The sequence below is a fragment of the Tripterygium wilfordii genome, chromosome 23 (assembly GCF_013401445.1).
Source record: "Tripterygium wilfordii isolate XIE 37 chromosome 23, ASM1340144v1, whole genome shotgun sequence".
NCBI classification, from domain to species: Eukaryota; Viridiplantae; Streptophyta; class Magnoliopsida; order Celastrales; family Celastraceae; genus Tripterygium; species Tripterygium wilfordii.
Window position 1 is genome coordinate 4,328,726 of NC_052254.1, and position 23,488 is coordinate 4,352,213.

A 23,488-nucleotide genomic window follows, 5' to 3' on the forward strand; every position below is an offset into this window, starting at 1 on the left:
GAGACGGGCATTATCAGAGCTTCAATAGTCTTCAACTAAATAAACGCAATTTCCTAGAAAAGCCCCAAAATCTCTAGTAGAAGAATGTGATTGGCAAGCAAAAAAAAAAAAAAAACTAAACAATATGACTAGCTTCATCAGTTCATCTCCTATATCACATTATTTACCAATTAACAAAGTCACCTTACAATCCGTCCAAATATCCATCAAAAACAATAAGAAATATGGATTTTATCATCAAAGTCTTCTGCACCTTTATCAAGCTGCTAATTAAAGCCCAAACCCCTAAATGTAGAATTTGCAAATGTGGGCTTGTATAAGCCCATTGGGCCCGATTGGGATTAAAATTCAGGAATCACCTTACCAATTAAATAGGCAATGAAGACATTTTAGAGTCCTCATATCACATTAAAATATAAAAACATGAAATTGCACTGCCTCCAGCCCACCATAAACTTACACTACTCATTTTGTTCATGTCCTCATGTCGTCCTTTTTTGTCGGTAAGTCATGAGAAATTCATTAAAAACTAGTTGCATGCCCGCGCTTCGCGCGGCATAAAATTAGTTTGAAAAATAAAGATTTTTGATAATTTTTCGATATTTTGTTACCATGATGAACAACAGAGTTTGAATTGTAGAAAATGAAGATAATTGTGAGATGAACAAATAACTACAATACATTTTTCTTAATAGAAATAATTTTTTAAAAGGGAGCAAGAAATTTAATGCATAAAGAAAAAATATGTTCAAATGTTGTTTTTTCTCCAAGGTGGCAAAGGTCATCAAAAACATATGTATGGACAACATTCTATACATAATAGTTTTTATGCACATTTAATTGGTGCTTAACTGTTACTTTTCATTATTTTACATTTTTTATCACTTTTTGTTGTTCCTAATAGTATTTATGTACATTTAATTTGGTTATCATTGAAATAACATTGATTTTTTCATAATTAACATCTTTAATATTATATTTATTTAATTTTTTAACATCTTTAATTTTATGTTTATTTAATTTTTGGTGGATTTTTATTATTAGCATTGATGATTTTCCTACAATTAAGGGGAAGCTTTTTATCCCTCTTTTTGTTATTCTCCACAATTCAAGGAGAAGCATCATTAAGGCTTCCATTTTATATATATACTAGTTGCATGCTCGTGCTTCGCGCGACACATAATTAATTTAAAAAATAAATATTTTTGATAATTTTTCGATACTTTATTATCATAATGAATAACAGGGTTTGAATTATAGCAAATGAAAATAATTATTAGATGAACAAATAACTACAATACATTTTTCTCAATACGTTAATAAATAATTTTATAAGAATGAGCGAAAAATTTGATGCATAAAGAAAAAATATGCTCAGAGTTTAACAATTATTTTTTGCGTTGGTTTTTTGAACAAAGTTGTAAAATAACTAAAAAACATCTCATAAATTATAAATTCTATAGAAAAGATAGCGCACCTCCTTTATCTCCTAGTTTTTACATCTCATTTATTATTGCTTCTTATGTCTGCAAACCACAATTTTTCATACTATGTCAATAAGCATATATAATATATAATTTGTTGTACTATGTATCTTACATTTGATTAAATTCTTCATTTGTATGATCATCCACTAAGGGATTATCTTATACGGGATCATTGGGATCATCCTCTATGAAATCTCCTAAAAATGCATCCTAAACTGGATCTTTTTCATCATCATTGGTTGTTGTTTGACAATTAATTCCATGATTTGTAGGGTCATATCGTTAGAAATTTTGTTGAAATTGTTCATTTTTCCCATGAAGTTTTTGTAGTATGTCTTAGAACTTTATTGTGATATTATATGTTTTTGTGTGTTATTTTATACCTATATTGTGAATATGTTTCATTTAAGCTTTTATCTTTTTGTTTTTATATGCAATTAATAGGTGATAATTGATATGACTATTTGTTGTATTATTAAATATCATTTTAAAATTATTTGTATATTATTAATTGTATGTGCTTGTGGGTCTTAAAGTTATTTAATATATTTAATTTTTTCTTTTGTTTTTTGTGTAGGTTTTTTTAGAGGCATCCACGTGGCACCAAGGAGAAGCCTTTTGGATCCTCCATTATATATATATAGATTGAAATAAATTGATAGGGGTTTTTACCCAGACAAAATTAAAAGTTACATTCTAATAAAGACAATCTAAATTTTTTTTTAAAAAAAAGGACAAACCCTATCAACTTACCCAAAATATATTTCTCCTCTTTCTTCTTTGTGTCACCATATCCAAAGTTGATTGTCTGGCCATCGTTTTTGACGAATGAACTATCGAAATTAAGCTCTAGGTCAGCTCGATCAAAACTCAGTCATCACTAATAGTCAATTATCACTTGAATCGCCGGAAAATTTTCGTGAAATCATGGCCACTGTTTGAAAAGGAGTTAGATTCGGCCAATATAGTCAACGTCAGCGACCATCAATACCCCTAATCAACTCCACGGACCACGGCGCATTATCTTTGAGGTTTTATTGCTTTTTCGAACTCTTTTTTTTCTTCTGAAATCGGATCTGAATCAACATATATTATATCTATTTTGGATATGTTCTGATATGTTATCTGTTTTGGAACTTTTACCTTTCATTAAAAACAAATAACATTTATCAAGACAGATAACATTATGACAGATATCAAATTAATCGAAACAGCTTTCACTCAAATTGTTAATTTAATGCCACATCAGCGGGCTATCTGACCGGATTTGAGTGAAAGCTGCCCGGGTGACAAGTTTCTCTCATTTTTTCATTTTCTTTTTGATAAGCAAACATGATATATTAGGGCCAAAACAAAAAAAAAATTACAGCAGGGCATCAGGATTTGGATGGCCTGGGGGACATAAGAAGCAACAGCAGGAAAATACAACAGAGTGTAACCAAACTAAAAGTCAGTTCTCTTTAAAACCATATAACTACGTCATGGGATCGTCTAACCCCTTTCTCGGCAAGCACATCGGCTACTTCGTTCTTCTCTCTGAGGATATGTTCCACCGAAACATCATGTAGGGTTTAGATTCCATGGTATTTTGCATTCTCCAGTTGACCATTTGAAAGCATTAATCGAGTTAGTCTCCAAGGTTATACCTTTACCTGACAGTGCAGGCGAAGAAAGTGACAACTCCTAGGCCTTCTTGAATGATGACTTTGTAACAAATGCAAATTCGGTGATCAAAATGTAATAACTCATATCTTTCGGTGCTATAAAGTATAATTAACCCAATTTTTAATTTGATTAACACCCGATATCATCTTATAGTATACAAAGAAAGGCCAGTCCCTTGAAGTTGTCAAGCGCGCGCATTTTGCTGAAAGAGACAAAACAGAACCGAAAATGCACCGTCAAGGAACAAACCTTCTCCGACTTCGTTATAAGGCATTGCAAAGCCTCCCTCTCTCGGGGTGACAAAACTCTATCTGGTTTAGATGACCGAATTAATTTGGCTCTAGTTCACCATTAAAGAGACCGAACAGTTTGTATCCTGAAAGATCTGAGCGGCTGAACGATGCCGAAGAACTGCCTGGAAAAAACCACTATAGTCCAAAATTCCAAATAATCGCCCAAGCAATTCAGCCGGTGATTCCAAGTTTCCAACACCCAACATCGGCATCAACGCCACCACAACGACTTTTCTTTGTTGACAAGAGGGCATATAACTATATAAGATAATATGTACATACAGTATATACTATGAGCAACTGCTGCTTAGCTAAAACTAAAACTCAAGAAAACCGCTATATATGGCAATCATATTATTCTCAAAGATACTTACCAAGACTGACGTTGAGGAGAGGCTGTGTTTTCCGACCAAGAGTCTTAAATCTTTGCCATCTTTTGAAGTAGGTCGACGCTGTGTGGAGTTCCAAGCCAGGGATAGAACTGGTCGTCTATGGAGGTTTGGTTGCTCCATTCGCAAGAAAGGGCACCCGAAACCGGTTCTTTCGAAGGGTTGGATGGCCTTTGTTGCACACAATAAACTTCAAATTGGTGACAAACTCAAGTTTTATCAAGAGATCACAAACTCTGGACCTGGAGTGTCACAATACAAAGTTGAATTGAAGAAAGCAATGAAGCTTTTTGGTGTTGTCGTCGGCTAAGGTCCCAATGTATAAGCTAGCTAAGTGGCCTCAAGGAATCTCCCAACTTCTACAAATTCATCTAACTTGTTTGTCTTCTACAGCGAGGAGTGACATAGTTGCTCCTTTTGTGCCCTTTTGTGCATTTTTATATATATTTCTAGCATACGTGAGTGGGGGGGTTCATGACTTCAAGCAATTAAGTGAATTATTATTATTAAGTTTGAGTGATCGATGCCTTGATTGTGTTATCAATTACACCAAGAAACTATGATTTATAAAATACAGAGGAGTGAGGCAAAGGCCATGGGGGAAATGGCCGGGCAGCGCAAGTGCTGCAAGCCTAGCTCATGAATCATGATTCATGAACTTCTCTGGCGGAGTTTATCATGGAAAAGTATGTATATTATCAAAACTATAAATTTGGCTTTAGCCTACCTATACTATCATGTCGGTGTAGCTTAGGGTGAATTTTAATGTCGACGCTCGGCAATGACCGTTCTTGTAACACCCAATTCGAGTGGGTGTGGTCACAAGCCTCTGCAGTACAAGTTTGGTGTTATTGGACGAGCTACTAAGGGGCAAAGGAGTTAAGTCTCTTGTCTCACATTACCCAAAGGAAAATGTGATTGACAATATATAATAGGTCAAATTAAATAAATAAAATTAAATAAATGAAAAGACGAAGCCATCGCTACAAAAATGGGTATCAATTATGACACTTATTGTCAGCACTTTTAGAAAAGCGTCAACACTAGTTACTCAATATCGGTGCTTTTTTAATAAGCGTTGTAAATTTTGTTATCGTCGTTATTGTTCTTTTTTTGCGGCGTTTTATTGATAGGCGTCTTAAAGACTCTAGCCAAACAGTTAGCGCATAGCACAATGCAGCACTTACCACAAAAGCGTTGTATGAGAAGCGCCGGCAAATTCCTTTCTCCAAGCGACACTTTCACTTAGCAGCGATAATTAAAACTAAACTCGACGCTTTTTCAGCACTTATTCTAGAAGCGCCGTAGTTTAAAATTAAATAAAATTTTAAATTTTATGACTATATATAGTTTTAGAGGGATTCTCAGGTGAGGGATCCCGCACTTTATTTAAAGTGCGGGATCCATCTAACACCATTCACTCGCGGGTCCCATCACATGTGGGGCCCACACTTACACATAATGAATGGTGTTAGATGGATCCCTCATTTTAAATAAAGTGAGGGATCCCTCACTTGAGAATTTTCATATAGTTTTATATACTAATTCAGATACTTATATATACAAAGAAATATAACCATGAGGCAATGTCTATAAAGAGGCAGAATCAAGGGAGACTACACCAGGCTATAGTCTCCACTAAATTTTTGATACATAAAAATATATGCTTACACATTTATATATAATTAATTAATTAATATAGTTATATACAATTATATACATCCTCATACCTAACTAAACACTTAGCCACTTAAATTTTAAAAAAAATACATTTTATATACAGGCTCATATCTAAATATCTATGACCCTATTTGTCTAAGGCTCCAAGCGGTTAAGGACTAATCGTAGCGCCTAAAGTTGTTGAGCATATAGACTGAAGTCTTATGGCTTTCTCTTATGTTTTTGTCCTCTCTTTATACCCTTTGCGACAAAGAACACAACATAAACATTCCATTGATTTAAAATAATGGATTTTGATATTCTTTTGATTTAAAACAATTGATTTTGGCTATTATAGTGATTTAAATCAATGTATTTCGACTATTTCATTGATTTAAATAGGTGAATTTTGACTATTCTATTGATTTCAATCAGTAGATTAAGTTATCCCATTGGTTTGAATAAGTGGATTAAGTTATTCCGCTGGTTCGAATTAGTCCAGAATCCATTGTTTTTAAAAGCATGGTCGATAATCCATTGTTTTTTAAAAGCACAGTTCAAAATCCATGATTTTCAGTTCAGAATCTATTTAAAACACAATTTAGAATTAAAACCGATGGAATAACTAATTCTAGATACAAATATGGAGTCAATATCCATATCCATCATCTAAAGAGGTATATAGTGAAATTAAACAACCAAAACTCACAATTTAACATAGCAAAACAAGGAAATGAGAATAGATTGGAAGTGCAAAATCATTATTACATCATTCTAATAGCAGTACATGCATATGAAACTCAAATACATTGTTATACTAAAATCAGTAGAATGACATATTGAAATCAATGGAATAACTATTCCAACTGTTCAAGAGCTTAAATCTGTAGAGCTCAACAAGCAAGGACAACGGTGGTGGTGGTTCTCGGAGAGGTGGCCTACGGTGGCTAGATCGGACTTCAAAAGTTTCGATTGGCTGCAACTTCAAACTGAGATTCCGACGAAGTAGACGACAAATAAAGTCTGGGAGTGAGTCATGACACTTCAAAAGAGAAAGCCATATTGCTTCAATTTATATACCCAACCTAGATAACACTGAAAAGTTCACCATTGTGGAGCTTCGCAAGTCAATAAATATTCAATTGAACTTACAGATCAATACATGCCTATGAAAGTAAGAAAATCAATGGGATGACATACGAAACCAATGAAATAACTATTTCGGTCTTCCAAACACTGGAACTTGTAGAGCTCGTCAAGGCAAGTCTAACAGTGGTGGTGATTCGTGGAGGGGTGGCCTACCGTGGCTAGATCGGACTCCTAAAATTTTGGTTGGCCGCGGTTGTAAGGCGAGATTCCGACGAAGTAGGTTGCTGTTGGTGGAAATGAAGGCTAGGAATGAGTTAGGGCGCTTATGTGCTTCATTTCAATGGGTTGGCGGCCTTGATCGGTGGCCCTTGTGTTTCTTTCGTAAGGAGAAGAGAGGGAGAGGAGAGAGAGAGAGTATATAATATGATGTGAGGTGAGGTAAATATTTCAAAAAAATTTCGCCTACGATGTTGACATGGCAATGCCACTTAGATTTGGGATGATTTACGCTACAAAAGGTTGTTCTTTATCATTTTACTTGTATGTGCCAACTGCCGAGTATGATAAAACAAGAACAATTGATGTGATTTGATAGGGAATGAGAGGTGGGGTTTTGTTCATTTCCTCATGTAGGGGTGTGCATCGGTCGGTCGGTTCGGTTATTGACATATTTTTAACCTAACCAAATTTTTTCGGTTAATTTCATCCATTTAACCGAACCAATATTTTTTAGAGGGTTAACCATCGGTTCGGTTAACCTAAAATTTCGGTTTGGATTTCGGTCGGTTCGGTTAATTCCAAATATTTTGGGTCAAAGTCATGTTACTAATTTAGCATATAATATGATTTATAATGTTAGAGTTTAGGATTTATAATTTTAGGGTTTAAATTTATAACTATATTATAGTTAATAGGGTTTAGGGTTTACATTCATAAGGTTTTATAGGGTTTAGGGTTCCCATGTAAAAACAAACAAAAGGTTTAAGGTTTTATAGTGTTAGAGTTTAGGGTTTATATTATTAGAGTGTAATTTTATAGGTTTAGTGTTTTATCGGTTAGGGTTTAAGTTTATAACATGACTATAGTTATATAGTTAATAAGGTTTAGGGTTTACATTCACAAGGTTTTATATGGTTTAGGGTTCCCATTTTAAAAAAATAAACGGTTTAATGTTTTATAGTGTTAGAGTTTGGGGTTTATATTATTAGAGTATAGTTTTATAGGTTTAGTGTTTTATTAGTTAGGGTTTAAGTTTATAATATGACTATAGTTATATAGTTAATAGGGTTTAGGGTTTACATTCATAAGGTTTTATAGGGTTTAGGGTTCCCATTCAAAAAAAAAAAGGTTTAAGGTTTTATATTGTTGGGACCTTTAACCTTAGAATTTAGAGTTTAATGGTTTTTATAGTATTTGTTTTGTCATATTATTAATTTCATTATCATATTTAATCTTGATAAATATAAATATATAATATATTGAAGGTGTTACATTACATGGTAAGTTACTAAGTTGGTACTTGGTAACATGAATTAATACTTATTAATTGATGTATATTATATTTATTTTGAATTTTTTATATAAGTATTAATAGATTTTTTTAGAAGAATATAAGTGTTAAATTATTAATAAGTGGAAAATTAATAACATAATTATATATATTATATATTTATATAATATGTTATATTTTCGGTTCGGTTCGGTTAATTTGATTAATTTTTTATGTTAACCGAACCATTAACCGAAAACCGAAATACTCATAAACCTTTAACCGAACCGTCCGATTGGTTAACATTAACCGGTAAATTCGGTTAACGATCGGTTCGGTTCGGTTCGGTTAATCGATTAAAACCGAATTATGCACAGCCCTATCCTCATGTCATATAACTAATACATGAACCCAAAAAGTGGAACTTTATACACAAACATCAGCAAAGCATCAGCGTGCGCTGGGATATATTGTATATTCAGCGGGAAAGGGACTTTTAATTCAGTCAAAGAAGCTGCGTGGAAAAAGACCGCCATACTCCAAATCATCACGCCGTTCTTGATTCCGACTTAAACTAGTCTGCCAAGGCCAAGGCAAAGACTAATAACAAATAGAGAAAAAAAAGAACAGCCCCACTCTTGTGTGTTGATCAGGGCATATATAAGATAGTATATATACGATGAGCAAGTGCTGCAGCCTAGCTAAAACTAAAAGGCTAATTATACTCAAGAAAATCAATATGGCAATCATATTCTCAAAGATACTTACTAAGACTGACGTTGAGAAGAGGCTGTCTTTTCCGACGAAGAGTCTTAAATCTTTGCCACCTTTCGGAGTAGGTCGACATTGGGGTGTGGAATTCCAAGTCATGGATGGAAATGGTCGTCTATGGAGGTTTGGTTGCTCCATTCGCAAGAAAGGGCACCCGAAACCGGTTCTTTCAAAGGGTTGGCTTGCCTTTGCTGCACACAATAAAATGGTGACAAAATCAAGTTTTATCAGGAAATCGCAAACCCTGGAGTCACTACTGGAGCATCAAAATACAAAATTGAAGTGAAGAAAGCAGTGAAGCTTTTTGGTGTTGTCGTTGGCCATGGTTCTGCTGTAAGTGGCCTCAAGGGATCCCCCATGTTTTACAAATTCATCTAACTACTTGTGTTTCTACATATATAGAGGAGTGACATGGTTGCTCCTTTTGTTCATATTTTTATTTCTATTTCTACTACTGTACTTGTGTGGGGTTCTTGACTTTTAGGTTTGTGCGTCTTTGCCTTTTGTACACATGCAATTAAGTTTCGAGTGTTTTGGCTTGATTGTGTTATCAATTAACACCAAGAAACTATGATTTATAAAAGATAGAGAAGTGAAGCAAAGACCATGGGGAAACGGGCAGCGTAATTGCTGCTAGCTTTACACTTTCGAAGCAAGCAAAGCTAACCTCATCATTCATGAACCAACGATGACACACGATGCTAGAGATCCAGTGATAACCATTTTAAAAGCATCCCATCAGTGTGTGGTATTCATTCATTAGTGTAGTGACATCATATTAAGGGACTCATTGAAAACTACATCGAATGTGTGTCACACACCACTAAGCTTTTTTTTGGGTGACTATCACCGGGATATTTATCATTTTTGTTCATGAACTTGTCTGTCGGAGTTTAAGCTACCTCTCACTGAATCAAAGTCACCTAACCTTCTCAATTATTCCATATATCCATAAAAAATAACAGGAAATAGTGTATAAACCTCGTAGACCAAGTAAGCACGTGATAAGTAAGGGCAAATGTAATGGTTTCTCATTTACTGGGTCAACAAAAATGTTGGCCCGGTCCCACCTCTATTATACAAAAAGTCAAGTCAAACACGTATTCTAATACAGCCACATCAACAAAACACATCTTCCAATACAACCACATCAACAAAATACAAATTTCTATATAATTTCTCTTCCCACCCAACATGGAGGCCAACAACATTCCATTCCTCCATATTATCCACAACAAAACTATACCAAAACATCAAATATCAATACATTCACATAAGCAAAACACTTATCCCAATACAGTCACATAAGCAAAACACATTTTACAATACAACCACATCAGCAAAAGACAACATCTTTGTTGGCCCAATAACATTTTACCATTGCATTTGCCCTAAGTGGACTCTCTCAGCGTTCATATGGATAAAAAGGTAATTTCAGTTAGGGCTTAAGCTTCAGGTTTCACAAGGATATAAAGGTCACTTCACACTGAAGTTGGAGGAAAACGGGCTTCCCTCCCTAAACGGCTAAACCCCAGGTCGACTCCTCGCAGCAAAGGAGACTGAGGTTTATGTCGGCAAACGGCGATTGTTGACTCCATCCGAATCGATTTTGGAAGAGGTATTTCTTTCTTCTTGTTGTATCCTATGAATTGAACTCGATTTGTCAGGTGCAGTTGCGTTGTTGTTTTTGGGTTACCTGGTGTTTTCGGCTGATTATGTAATTCTTCGATTTCGAAGCAGAAAACATGGAGGTTGAATCGGAGGAAGAGAAGGTTAACAATGTCCTTTGTCAATTGGCGGACCCGGAAGGGTCTTCTTTGGGGGCGCCCATGTATCTGCCACAGAACGTTGGTCCTCAACAGCTTCAACAGATTGTCAACGACCTTCTCAACAATGTAAATATGCTTCACTTAAATTGTGTATGCTCATTACTGCTCCATATAAATGGTTATCGTGAATGGTTTGTGCATTCATGCTTCTAATGAAAGGGTGATTTTGGATTTTGTTCAGGAGGAGAAGTTGCCTTATGCTTTCTATATATCAAATCAAGAGCTTGTTGTACCAATTGAAACTTACTTACAGAAACACAAAGGTTAGTTGAAGTACAAAGAAAGCTTTAGTGAAACGTACCAGACCTCACTATTGGTTGTTTGCCAAATTTGTTAGGGCATAGCATTATATATGTTGGTTTTGGGGCTTTAAGCTCATTTATGTGATGCCTTTTGCACTTGAAAATTTCAGTTTCCGTAGAGAAGGTACTGCAAATAGTTTATCAACCTCAAGCTGTATTCCGTATCCGTCCAGTCAATCGCTGTTCAGCAACAATTACTGGTATGATGACACATTAAATTCCATCGACATATTCTGCACTACATAATTTTAAATGATATGTAATTCTTTGACTTCGTGATATCTTATTTAGTTGATATAGTCACCATTTTATTGGTGCAGGGTTACTACATGCCTACTGGATTTTCTTGTGCTTTCAGATATTTTACTCTATGAATGGACCACTGCTTTTAATTTATTTGTTAAGTGTGGTTGAAAAGAAACAACATATTCTTATGTCAGAATAAAACCAAGTTAGAAAGTTTATAGACTTTTTTGAATGGAAAAAAAGAATTTGAGTTTATAGATAGTTTGTTCTCTATGACCAAGTTCTGGTTTCAAGACAATACAACAATGTTCTTAAAGTTTTCAGTGTTGATCTAACTCAACTCATTGTTGTTTTTATGTTTACCTTTTACTCTGTTGCATTTCCTTTGCCTTGTAATTTGATTTTTTGGGTTGCATTGACTTACTGCCCCTTGATAAAATATTTGTCTTTTGCCCACTCTTGCTTTTTCACTGCAGGTCACTCAGAAGCAGTACTTTCAGTTGCTTTTAGTCCTGATGGGCGACAGTTGGCAAGTGGTTCTGGCGATACCACCGTGCGACTATGGGATCTCAATACCCAGACACCGATGTATACATGTACAGGTTGTGAAGTTTATTCCCATTTCTTCCTTTTACTGTATATGAGGAACCATTTAGTAAAACACCCAGAAACGGGGGCATAGTCAATTGACCACTAGATTTTATGTATTATATCATTGGAAGGATTGCTTTGGATTAAACCATTGACTACGCTTATGGTCATTTTGGTATGCTGTATAGTTTGACCATTTGTGGCCTCGTTGTAAAGTTGCTTCACCTTGACTTGGAGGTCACACAGTTAAATCCTGGCAATAATCTCTCAATATGTAGGAGTAATGCAATGCACATCTTGCCCTTCCTCGACCATGCACATCTTGCCCTTCCTCGACCACACCTCCAATGTTGGAGGAGCCTTGCACATGAGAGTTTAACCTTTTAATCTTTTCTCTCCTTTTTCTTTCTGGGGTATTGACATTTCACAGTGTAGGACTTCCGTCCAAGTTAAGTTCGAGTGCGTGCTATATTAATCGAAAACCATCTCATATGTTTCAGGACACAAGAATTGGGTTCTGTGTATTGCATGGTCTCCGGATGGTAAGCATCTCGTTAGTGGAAGCAAGGCCGGAGAACTTCAGTGCTGGGATCCACAAACTGGGAAGCCATATGGCAATCCTCTTATTGTAAACTTCTTATGCTATAATAACTGATCATTGGGATAATTGCTATCAGTTGCTGATTGATATTTTTGTGATGGAATGCTTTTGTTGATATACACTAATATGTACTGTGCTACTTTTTTCCCCCTCTTTCCTTCATAGGGCCACAAGAAGTGGATTACTGGTATCTCTTGGGAGCCTGTCCACCTCAATGCTCCCTGTCGCCGGTTTGTAAGCTCTAGCAAAGATGGTGATGCACGCATATGGGATATTTTGACAAGGAAATGTGTTATTTGTCTTAGTGGCCACACCCTTGCTGTGACCTGTGTGAAATGGGGTGGAGATGGAGTCATATATACAGGGTATTTTTCTGTGTCCTGAGAAGTATATTTAACTTCAATAGTCAAAGTTCCGTCTTCAATGTGATTTAGATATATTCGGAACTGAGGAGAGGATTTTTTGTGACCCATGTGGTTGGGCGGCAGGGCGAAGACCTGAGCTTAAGCCTATAACTGGGAAAAAGGGAAAAAAAGAGTAGAATCTACTAAAATCATAATTTGATTGAATGGAAGGGGAATCCTTTTTTTTTTCCTGAAAAACTTTGTAATGATTGGATAACCACATTGCTATAAAGATTAAATATCCCCTAAGTAAGTAATGAATTCTCAAAGCATCCCTATGTGATGGCTAGCAGTTCTTGGGATTTTGGTGACATGCGAACGACGTTTGCACTTGTAAACCTTCTTCTTCAGATAATTGACTCTCTAAATTTCTTGTTACGTAAGTCACCACTCGACTAAAAATGTACAGTATCTATTACTAAAATGGACAAGAAGATGAGAAAATGGTAATCTCTTCCTCTTGGTTGTTGCAGTTCACAGGATTGTACCATAAAAATTTGGGAAACTACGCAAGGGAAGCTGATTCGCGAGTTAAAGGTAGACTGTATGTACTGTTGAGAAAATTTGTGTTATTCCACATTGTATTTAATAATCTTCTGATATCGAATTCATTCTGACAGAGGATTTAGCGTGTTAATGCTGAACCATGTTAATTTTATGTCATTCTGGGATTTTTATTTTCTGCACCTTTTTTTTTTCTTTAGGTTCTATAGTTTTATGATAATAACATGGAAACAGAGGAAATGATCTCAAGAGCTCTTCCCATACCTGTGAGCTGCTTATTGAAGCTACAAACTGAGTGATTTGAAGTATTTGTTTAGATCATGGGGATTTTGCCGTAGGAATATATTGTTGATGAAAGTATTCACTATATCATGGATTGGATTTCTGTTATGTTTATTTGAAGTTTATGAATGATTTTGGCTTTCTCGTTGTGTGTGTGTGCGCTTTCTATAGATTCTTTATCTTTCTTCATCCACATCTCCTTGACACTTGTTTCTTCACTTTAGGGCCATGGGCATTGGGTTAACTCTCTTGCCTTGAGCACCGAATATGTTCTTCGCACAGGTGCTTTTGATCATACCGGCAAACAATATTCATCTCCAGAAGAAATGAAGAAGGTAAATGTTCATTGTTTAATTTGCTTGTTGCATGAGGCCGTGCAGTTCTGTCATCATTAGTTTATTTTTCTTGGCATTTTATATCACCTTGATTTTGGTGTATGCAATAACCATGCATTAGTTTATTCTTTGGTTGTCAAGTGAACTCTTCCATGCATTAATTTTCATGAACTCAATAAGTGGTTGCATTTACTTTCATGGAACAGTAAGTGCATATTTCAGGAAAAAAAATGTATAGCATTTGCATGAACCTAAAAGGTAGTTATGCATGAAAGTCGGATACAACTGTTGATACATGGGTCAATATCTAATTGTCTTTTACATGCTATTCAATTCAGTGGAGGGCATCCTAATTTTTTATTTTTTTTTTAATTCTGAGACCCCTTGACTTATATAATGGTCTTATAAAGTAGTCAAAAATCTGATTTCCAATCGTGAAAACTAGGCTTAGTTATTTTTATTGTATGGCGCTGCATGTGGCTATGTTTCTGGGTTCTCCAACTTGTTGGTTGTCTTCTTCCATCTCATAAGGGATTATTAAATTGAAATATCCTTATTGCCATATTTGCATAGGAGTACTGTTGAAATATGTGCCTGTTTTATGCTTCTTTTAGGGAACTAATATACTATAATGGCAAACATAGGTTGCTCTAGAAAGGTATAACAAAATGAAAGGGAATGCCCCTGAAAGATTGGTTTCAGGATCTGATGATTTTACTATGTTCCTTTGGGAACCTGCTGTCAGCAAGCACCCCAAAACTCGCATGACTGGTCATCAACAGGCATGATTACAGTCAGTTTGTTTTCTTTTCTGAGAGCAAGCTATGATTATTTCTTTTCCTGAGAGTTAGCGTTAAACTGGCTGTTTGTTGCTTACAGCTTGTGAACCATGTTTATTTCTCTCCTGATGGACTTTGGGTGGCTAGTGCATCATTTGACAAGTCTGTGAAGTTATGGAATGGTACAACAGGGAAATTTGTTGCGGCTTTTAGGGGCCATGTCGGGCCTGTTTATCAAATCAGGTTGGCAATCCATTGGGGGCTTCTTTATATCTGTTTGCCTAGGTTGTACAGTGACGACTCATTATTTGCATGTTATTCTACAGCTGGTCTGCAGACAGTAGGCTTATTTTAAGTGGGAGCAAAGACTCCACGCTTAAGGTAACTTCTTGATAAATTGAGGGCTTTACAGGAAATCATTGTTTCCCTTGAAATGAAATGTAGGAAGTAGATTATTGTTTGTCTTGAAAATATCTTCTTGATGTAGGGAATGCAAGTAAGCAATTTCTTTAACTCTCAATTATCTCCTGGAACACATAATCAATATCACTTGAATGGTAAACACCCTTTGATGAGCCTAGAAATGATGATTTTTAACCAATTAAAATTTCCTTCATTTCAACTCATGAATCAGAGTAAAAGTTATTGTCTTTAGATACAAGAGAATCACATGATATTGTCATTATTTCTGGGGGCTTTAATTTGATTGGTGTATTTTGCCTGGGTTGATTACCGTCACATTAAGGCTTTATTTACTTTTCTAGGTCTGGGATATTCGGACTCAGAAGTTGAAACAAGACCTACCAGGTCATGCAGACGAGGTAACTTTTTACCCTAAGTAGAGGCACTAACTTCTTCTTACACCAACGTTATGCTGATTAAGTATTTTTGTTTATATATTTCTTGTTGGAAAGGTTTATGCTGTTGATTGGAGTCCTGATGGTGAGAAGGTAGCTTCTGGTGGAAAGGATAGGGTACTGAAGCTATGGATGGGCTAAAACTGTCCGAGAACATGAAGGCGCATTCTGGTATATCATTTAAATGCCACAATGACGAAGGCAAGCTGCGAGGTATGATGCAAGCGAGTTATATTAGATTCTACATAAAAAGTACATCTGATGAACGAATCAGTTTGGTGGCAGAAGAATGATCCCAAATTCCCAATGGTTGGAACTAGAGTTTGATAACAGGTGAATGATCTGGCAGTTGGGGGCTTGCGAAGTCGTGCAAAAGGAGTAGTTTGAAGTTCATTAGTGTTCATGGTCTATACTCTATCGCCTATGTTAATTGCATTCACTTGCTATTCAGAGATTCTAATTACCAAGCTTATAGGCTGTGCATGATCACTTAGAAAATTCTAAATGTATGGCCTCAATTTTGTAGCACTGTAGCTAAGTGATTTTAGGAATGATGAACTCACTATTGTTTAGAACACATGTACAAGTACAACACCTGTGGAAGATTTGTGATTTTGAATTGTTAACTGATGGTTTGATTGATAGTTCTCGAAACCATTATGCGAACTCAGAAGTTGAAACTTGAAAGAAGACCTACCAGGTCATGCGGGTGAAACAACAGTTTAGTATGCCATTAGCCCCTACATTTATAAGTACATAACCTTCTTATGGAAATCAACCAAGGCAAGCCAAATCAGGTACCATGAAAGGGCTACCACTCTGTTTGGCTGTTAGATTTCAAGTACATTGGCTTCAAGGTCTTCTGCGTATACATCGACACCAGAACCTGCACCTTCTGAGACCATATCTCCGTCACCAACGCCAGCGCCGTCTGCTTGACCTCTCTCTCGGGGGCATGAAAGGCGTTTATTGGCTTTCGTTGCAGGCAGCTAAGTTCCCTCCATTGATAATCCATGCTTCCTATTTTACTGACATTTTCTATGCTTCTCTCGCTTTAGAATCGTCGTCTTACTAGTTGTTTATCGGCAAAAAGATATTTTTCGTCCCTAAACTATGAGATGAGTTTCATTTTCGTCCCTCAACTATTAAAAAGTATCATTTTCATCCTTCAGGTGAGATTTGGGTAGAAACCTGATCTAACGAACAATAGGATGTCACGTTGAATTTTTCCTTCGCCGGATTTATTCGAGGGGCAAACGAGGAACTTTCCCATTGTTAGGGGATGAAAAGGGGAGAAAAAAAAAAGCTAAGGAACGAAAATGAAACCTGCTTAATAGTTGAGGGATGAAAAATACATTTTTGCCGTTGTTTATCACACCATACAATGATCAATGGATGAAGAATCTTACAATCACCATTCAAACCCTAAGGGCTTGTTTGGATTGAAAAATGAAGATAGAGTAAAGTTAATGGAGAGGAGTACCATGACTCACCCTTACTTGGATAGAGGGTAGAGTGATTATGAGATAATGAGATGATTTAAGAAAACAAATATTTTCTCTCACCTCACAAACCCTCAAATTGAGGGGGTTACAAAATGTTGAGTTAGAGAGTTTAGTGAGGGGGAACTTTCCCCATCCTTCACCGCACTTAACTCTCCCTCTTACAATCCAAACAAGGTGAAGTTATCTCTTCCTCCTTAACCCTCCTCACTTAACTTTCCTAAACATTAATCCAAGCAAGACCTAAAACAACCAATACATGCCATTATATCCTTTGGGGGAAAGACTTCAAACCCCACTACCTTATCCAACATGGCAAGTTGCTCTTCTAATCGAGCTGCCTTTGTTAAATTCACTATGCCTAGACCTCTGCTGGGTATTTCTTAATACTCAAGATGATATTGGCAACATTTTTGATGTTTGGATTGGTCCCCTGAAACAGGTTAAGTCTGATGGAGACCTCATAAGTCAAGCTAGTGCTAGGGTGGATCTTACCGTGGGTGAGGCGCGGTTGGGAGCTCGAAGGTGTTTATAACTTCAGTCACAGGATGTACAGTTTGAGGGAGATGCTTTGATTGTTGTTAATGCAGTTACTTAGCCAGGGGCGGAACTAGCATCGAATATTAGGGGAGGCGAAACTTAGTGCGGGGTTCCGAGAGACAACGCCCTCGGATTTTTTTTTAGATTCTATATATATTACTTGTTAATATTAAGATAAAAGTTAAAGCTATATCTATAAATTTGATAAAAACGTTTACAAATAACCTCATTGAGAATTCGATCAAACACTTCTTTCTCATTGCACATAACTAGACCAGTAAATTGTAATCCCATAAACCACTATAAATGTATTGTAACTTCGCATATCAAAAATGCAACTCTCCAACTGATTCTTTAGTATCATTAGGGGACACTTAGTTAAAATTAAGGGGCGACTTAGTTTAAATATTTTTTTTTTCTTAGTATTATTACTATTAAAAATTTTTTAAGGGTGGGCGGCCGCCCACCCTTGGTTAAAGGTGGTTCTGCCCCTGCTCAGCCTGATTTGGTTTTTAATTGGACTATCAAGAATTTGATTGACGACACACGTAATCATTTGAATGGGCTCAAAATAGGAATATAGTGAAGATTAGTAGGCAACAAAATGTCTGTAAGTAAGCTTTCACCAAATGGGTCACTACTTCAGACTCTCAGACAACATTCCTAGCTATTTTATTTCGGATTTCCAATGCTGATTAGATAGTGGTCGTAATCCACCAAATTATCTCTATGGTCTATCATGCCGTGGTGTCGTTCGTAGTCTATGTTAATGTGTGCCAAGGAAAAAAAAAAAATAAAACTGACCCCATTAATTGAAGTTGACCATCGAACTTATAAATTCATCCCCTCTTATCCTAATTGATGTGGGATCGCAATATTGGTGCAGTTTGGCAGTGTGTTTACATTGCGTTTAGGTGTACCTCACCTCATAACACCACAGTTTTTTGTGACACGTCAAACTTTTTTGTTACCAGAACTCACCTCACAGAACTTCCAAACGCTTACAATATATGTTGAATTGTCCCACGTAATTAAATTAGGTCAATTATTTTATTTTATATTAATGTACAATGTAAACGTTAAGTGATTTTATATTAATATTATTAGTCATCTAATATAACTGTAATTTAAATAAGTCAAACGCACCTCACAATATTACACCACAATTTTAAAAGTGATTTGCCTAGCACCTTTGCTTTTGAACTAACCTCACAGCACCACAGTGTTAGATCTCATAGGATCGCACAACAATTCACAACACGCCCAAACGGACACAATTTATCCCACCATTCCTAAGCCCATATCCACATTGGCTTCCTGACTGCCATAGCTCGCGCTTCTAGATCTTGGGCTATTTTATGGCTCCTTTTGATTACTCAATCTCTTTCCACAGTTACGCCTAACTGCAAATAACTCACATGAGCCTTTGACCAATGAGGCCCATGCTGAACCCACCTACAAAAGTTATGATTGTAACAGCCCGACCCACTAAAGCCCAATCTCCCCACCAACCACTGGACGGCCCACAACACGCCCAGCCTGACAGTTCTCAATCCCTCTGGCCCATGGGCCCGGCTTGGGTGACCCTGTTGAGTGCATGGGGGTCTGGGCCGTTACATAAAAACTGTCTTTTTATAATGGTCCCCCATGCACTCAGCAGGGGCTTCCACCAGATCCATGGATCAGACAGCCCAACCCCTCACCCAATGCACTTAGCAGGTAGGTTGTTGAAAGTAGGAGTCGAACTCCTCACCTCCCTTTAACATAGGCGCTCCAGGCAACCTATGTCACCAGCTAAACTGCCTTTTTATAATGGTCCCCCATGCACTCAGCAGGGACTTCCACCAGATCCATGGATCAGACAGCCCAACCCCTCACCCAATGCACTCAGCAGGTAGGTTGTTGAAAGTAGGAGTCGAACTCCTCACCTCCCTTTAACATAGGCGCTCCAGGCAACCTATGTCACCAGCTAAGCCATTTTTTTATGTAACGGCCCAGACCCCCATGCACTCAGCAGGGTCACCCAAGCCGGGCCCATGGGCCGCTACCCCCAACCCCGATCGGGGGATCGATTCTTGGTACCAACAACCTACCCTGTTGAGTGCATTGGGGAGAGGGGTTGGGGGTAGCGGCCCATGGGCCCGGCTTGAGTGACCCTGCTGAGTGCATGGGGGTCTGGGCCGTTACAATGATACTCTCTCAATGAAAACATTAATGATAGAGATCTCGTAAGTTAATTTATGATCTGATACCCCTGTCCGATGACGCATGATGAATGAAAGTATTGGGCTGACCTAGCCCAAATACCCTGATTAGTTGTTTCCAAGGCCCACATTTTTGCTGGACCGCTTGCGTTTTCGGCCTCCGAAGCCTTGCGGGCATAGGGAGAAGCACATGATCACCACCACCACCACCGGAAGCGAGGTCAGCATTTCACTGGTGAGTTTTTTTTTTCCCCTTCTCTGTTCAAGGGTTTTGGGAAAACGGTGGAGGCGGTACTCGATCATTCGAGCTTGAATATCTCGTTGTTAAACAATGAATTTATAGATAAGTTGCTCTCTACTACCTTCTTCTGGTTGCCAAGACAGTAGAGCGATCTTCTTGAAATTTTCAGTCTCGTTGTAACCGTGCCACCATAGAAACTCCAAATCCTGACACCGATGTCAACATGTACAGGTCTGTAAATTTAATTCTCTATCACTTTCGTTCACTTTAACCTTATTGTGGTAATTTTAAATTTTTTTGCTTTATTTTAGATTGTTTCGTATTGTATTTGAGGAGATAGAGAATGCTAAGTATGCCCATTGGTCAGTTCGATTTGTTGTAGTCTCTCTTACATTCCACTATTGAGCTCAAGTGCATGGTAGAATTGATGAAAAACCTTCTCATTTTTTCAGGAAGCAAGAATGGGGTTCTCTTGTACTCGCTCTGCTTGTCTCTCATCATTAACCTTCTCAGAGGAGTTGCAAAAGAGCTTGGACATTGTGGGAATCCGTGACTTGGTGGTTCTTGTTCTTTGGTCCCATTCCTTGATCAACCTGATTCACTATTTGCGGATCTTATGGTGGGCACACAATCGAGAGGTGGAACTAAGATGCCTTTCGATCAGATTCTGTCAGTTTTTCTGAAAGAGGTTGTGAGTAGTGGTTGCATTAGGCCTATGCCGGCAGTGGTTGGTGACGGGCGGTCACTGGATCTGTTTAGGCTGTTTTGTTTGGTCAAAGAAAGAGGTGGGTCTGATTTGGTGTCGAAGAATGGGTTATGGGCTAATGTGGCAAAAGAATTAGGGTTTGACAAGGGTGTTTCAGCATCAGTTAAATTGATATATGTCAAATATATGAATGAGTTAGAAACATGGCTGAGGGGGAGTTGTGGTGGTAGAAAATCAGTATCTGAAGTGTCCAAAAGTGGGGAGAATGTCAGATCATTGCCATTGGAGCTGGAAACAGAAATTAGAGATTTGCTATCGGATTGGTTGGATCGGAGGAAAGATTATGCACTTCCTCTCTTGGTTAAGACAAGTGATAAGTATACTAATATGGGAATCAATGATATTGGCATGGGAACTCCGGATGCCAAGGATACGTGTGATGGTGTAAAAAAGGTCGGTGATGATGACGAAAAAAATTGCTATGGAGATGTCAATAATCCAGTTATGTTGGACCCAAATGTTTCTACGAAAGAGTGCAATTTTCGTAAGCGAAAGAGAGAATCTTTATCGAAAATGCTGGACTGGGTGATCCAGATTGCTAAGCATCCTCAAGATCCCTCAATTGGGGTAATACCACCACCATCTATGTGGAAGGACCATGGAGGCGAGAAATTATGGGTCCAGGCAATCAGGGCGCGAGAGGCTCTCTTGAAAAGAAGGGATGTGGATTCAATTGCTCAACAATCTCTCTTAAAGAACGATTTAAGGATGCATCCATCTATGTATGAAGATGTTAGTATTGGCAGCCGTCAATTTATGGAGGGTTTAAGATGCAGTGAAAGGCTCCCTACGTCACTGAAATCTCGCGTATGCTCCTGTTGTAGTTCAAGTTCAGTCTCCCAATGTAGATTGATCAGTCTTCCCAAGAAAGAATTGAAGAACACTTCGAAGGAGCATGAAACTGTACCTATTGATTTATCTTTATCACCCAAGGATTTGATTGCTGTACAATCTGTAGATGGTAGCTTTCGAAAGAACGTTTCTTTGGGGCCTCTCTTTCAAGCTGACGTGCCCAAGTGGACTGGTGTGGCTTCAGAGAGTGAAACCAGATGGCTAGGGACCTTACTATGGCCTTTGGAAAGTGAAAACTGTTCTTGTATTGTAAAAGATTCGGTTGGAAGGGGAAGATCAGAGATTTGTGGCTGTCAGCATCCAGGTTTTGTTAAATGTGTCCGATTTCACATTGCTGAGAAGAGAATGAAATTGAAGCTTGAGCTGAATTCAGTATTTTATCATTGGAGGTTTGATCGTATGGGTGAGGAAGTTTCACTTCAGTGGACATTGGAGGAAGAAAAAAGATTCAGAGATGTAGTATGGTCAAACCCCCCATCTCTAGGCAAAAGCTTTTGGAATGATTTGCCAAAGTATTTTCCTAGGAAAAGAAAAGGTGATTTGGTTAGCTATTACTTCAATGTATTTCTTATCAATCGACGGAGTTATCAGAATCGTGTGACTCCTAACGACATTGATAGCGATGATGAGGAAACAGAGTTTGGATATGTAGGTGACCGGTTTGGCTATGAAGTACTTAAGGGCGCTGAAGGCTCCGATATGCTAATATGTTCAGAAAATAATCAATGCTCTCACTTGGAATAGCCAGGAATTCAGGCCAGAAATTGGTTAGTTAATTCGAAATTAGCACGGCGGATTTTAAATTTAAACACAGGTTTTTTTTTCTTTGCACATACTGATACAACATTAGCTGTAACAGTACCTGTAATGTACGACTGTTAATACTCTTGTAATTGTAACTGCAATTTTGTCTCCTTTGCGGTGTTTCCTGGCTTCATTGTTCTTTGCTAATTCACCTCTTGTAGTCTACTATTTCTGTGGGCTGCACTGAAATTTTTCTTTGATGAAGACACTCCTGTAATGGGAATGTATGCTCGAATGGTAACATACTTGCAGGAAAGCGCAGTGCAATATTGAACAATGTTGAACATTTTGATGGGAAAGGATAATAGTATTGGCCATAAATCGTCCAAGTATCGTTCATCAAAGTCGGGACTCCATAGCAGGTATGACCATGCAACTACGTATCTATTCAACAGACTCTCTTATCATACAAACCTTGAATCAGTATCGAGTTGTGCTCGTGTTTCATCAGTCACTTCGTAATTACCTCGAAACACAAACTTGTTTTCATCAGTTACAATAAACCAAAATGTTAGATTTCTCTCTGACAAAAAAAAACTTCAGAGCTTCCTTCTGATGCAAACTATCCTTGTCCAATCAACTTGAAAATTTGTATCTTTGATCTAAACCACAATCCAAGAGGGATTGAACCTCCGCTATAAAAAGAGGCATCCTACACCAGATGTAGGGGACCCGGAAAAAGAGAACAATTTGCATATACTGTAAAAAGGGATACATCATTGATCTCAACAATACTGACTTGATCGTCGGACTCTTTTGACCGAAATCCCTCTAGTCAGGGATCCTCTAACGTTTTTTGTTAGTTTTGTAGGACTGCCGATGGGCTCCAGATATAAATCATTGATTCTGGAATCTTGCCCCCAAAATAATCATATTTGTCGTCCATTGAGAGTCGAGAATTAAAACTTTTGATTGGGTAAAATTTTGTTTGTAGATTGATTTTCCTGGTCTTGAGAAACATGATGACAATGAAGCATGCAAACATGATGACAATGAAGCATGGCCCT

General features: G+C 37.4%; 2 protein-coding genes across 3 annotated transcripts; both read left to right on the forward strand.

The window, feature by feature from the left end:
* The first annotated feature begins 10,322 nt into the window (after positions 1–10,322).
* On the forward strand, positions 10,323–16,216 carry LOC119992481 (notchless protein homolog). 2 transcript variants are annotated; one of them, XM_038839194.1, is made up of 14 exons: positions 10,323–10,460; positions 10,583–10,737; positions 10,853–10,934; positions 11,084–11,173; positions 11,696–11,821; positions 12,311–12,438; positions 12,577–12,776; positions 13,289–13,352; positions 13,826–13,936; positions 14,581–14,718; positions 14,816–14,958; positions 15,042–15,096; positions 15,480–15,536; positions 15,630–16,216. In XM_038839194.1, exons 2-14 carry the CDS (start codon positions 10,588–10,590, stop codon positions 15,711–15,713), a joined length of 1,428 nt encoding a protein of 475 aa, XP_038695122.1. In that variant the 5' UTR covers positions 10,323–10,460; positions 10,583–10,587; the 3' UTR covers positions 15,714–16,216. The 2 variants fall into 2 exon arrangements, with proteins under 2 accessions (XP_038695122.1, XP_038695123.1); XM_038839195.1 differs by having other exon boundaries at positions 10,337–10,460; positions 10,580–10,737.
* A 3,745-nt stretch (positions 16,217–19,961) lies between these two features.
* LOC119992509 (AT-rich interactive domain-containing protein 2) lies at positions 19,962–22,649 on the forward strand. Its single transcript, XM_038839238.1, has 2 exons — positions 19,962–20,290; positions 20,512–22,649. The coding sequence occupies exon 2, from the start codon at positions 20,676–20,678 to the stop codon at positions 22,419–22,421; it is 1,746 nt and encodes a 581-aa protein (XP_038695166.1). The 5' UTR covers positions 19,962–20,290; positions 20,512–20,675; the 3' UTR covers positions 22,422–22,649.
* The last annotated feature ends 839 nt before the right edge of the window (positions 22,650–23,488 follow it).

Coding starts and splice junctions, on each gene's coding strand:
- LOC119992481 (XM_038839194.1), top strand. CDS start 10,588: ATGGAGGTTGAATCGGAGGAAGAGAAGGTTAACAATGTCCTTTGTCAA. Junction 13,937..14,580: donor CTCCAGAAGAAATGAAGAAG/GTAAATGTTCAT, acceptor TGGCAAACATAG/GTTGCTCTAGAAAGGTATAA. Junction 14,719..14,815: donor GCATGACTGGTCATCAACAG/GCATGATTACAG, acceptor TGTTGCTTACAG/CTTGTGAACCATGTTTATTT.
- LOC119992509 (XM_038839238.1), top strand. CDS start 20,676: ATGGTGGGCACACAATCGAGAGGTGGAACTAAGATGCCTTTCGATCAG.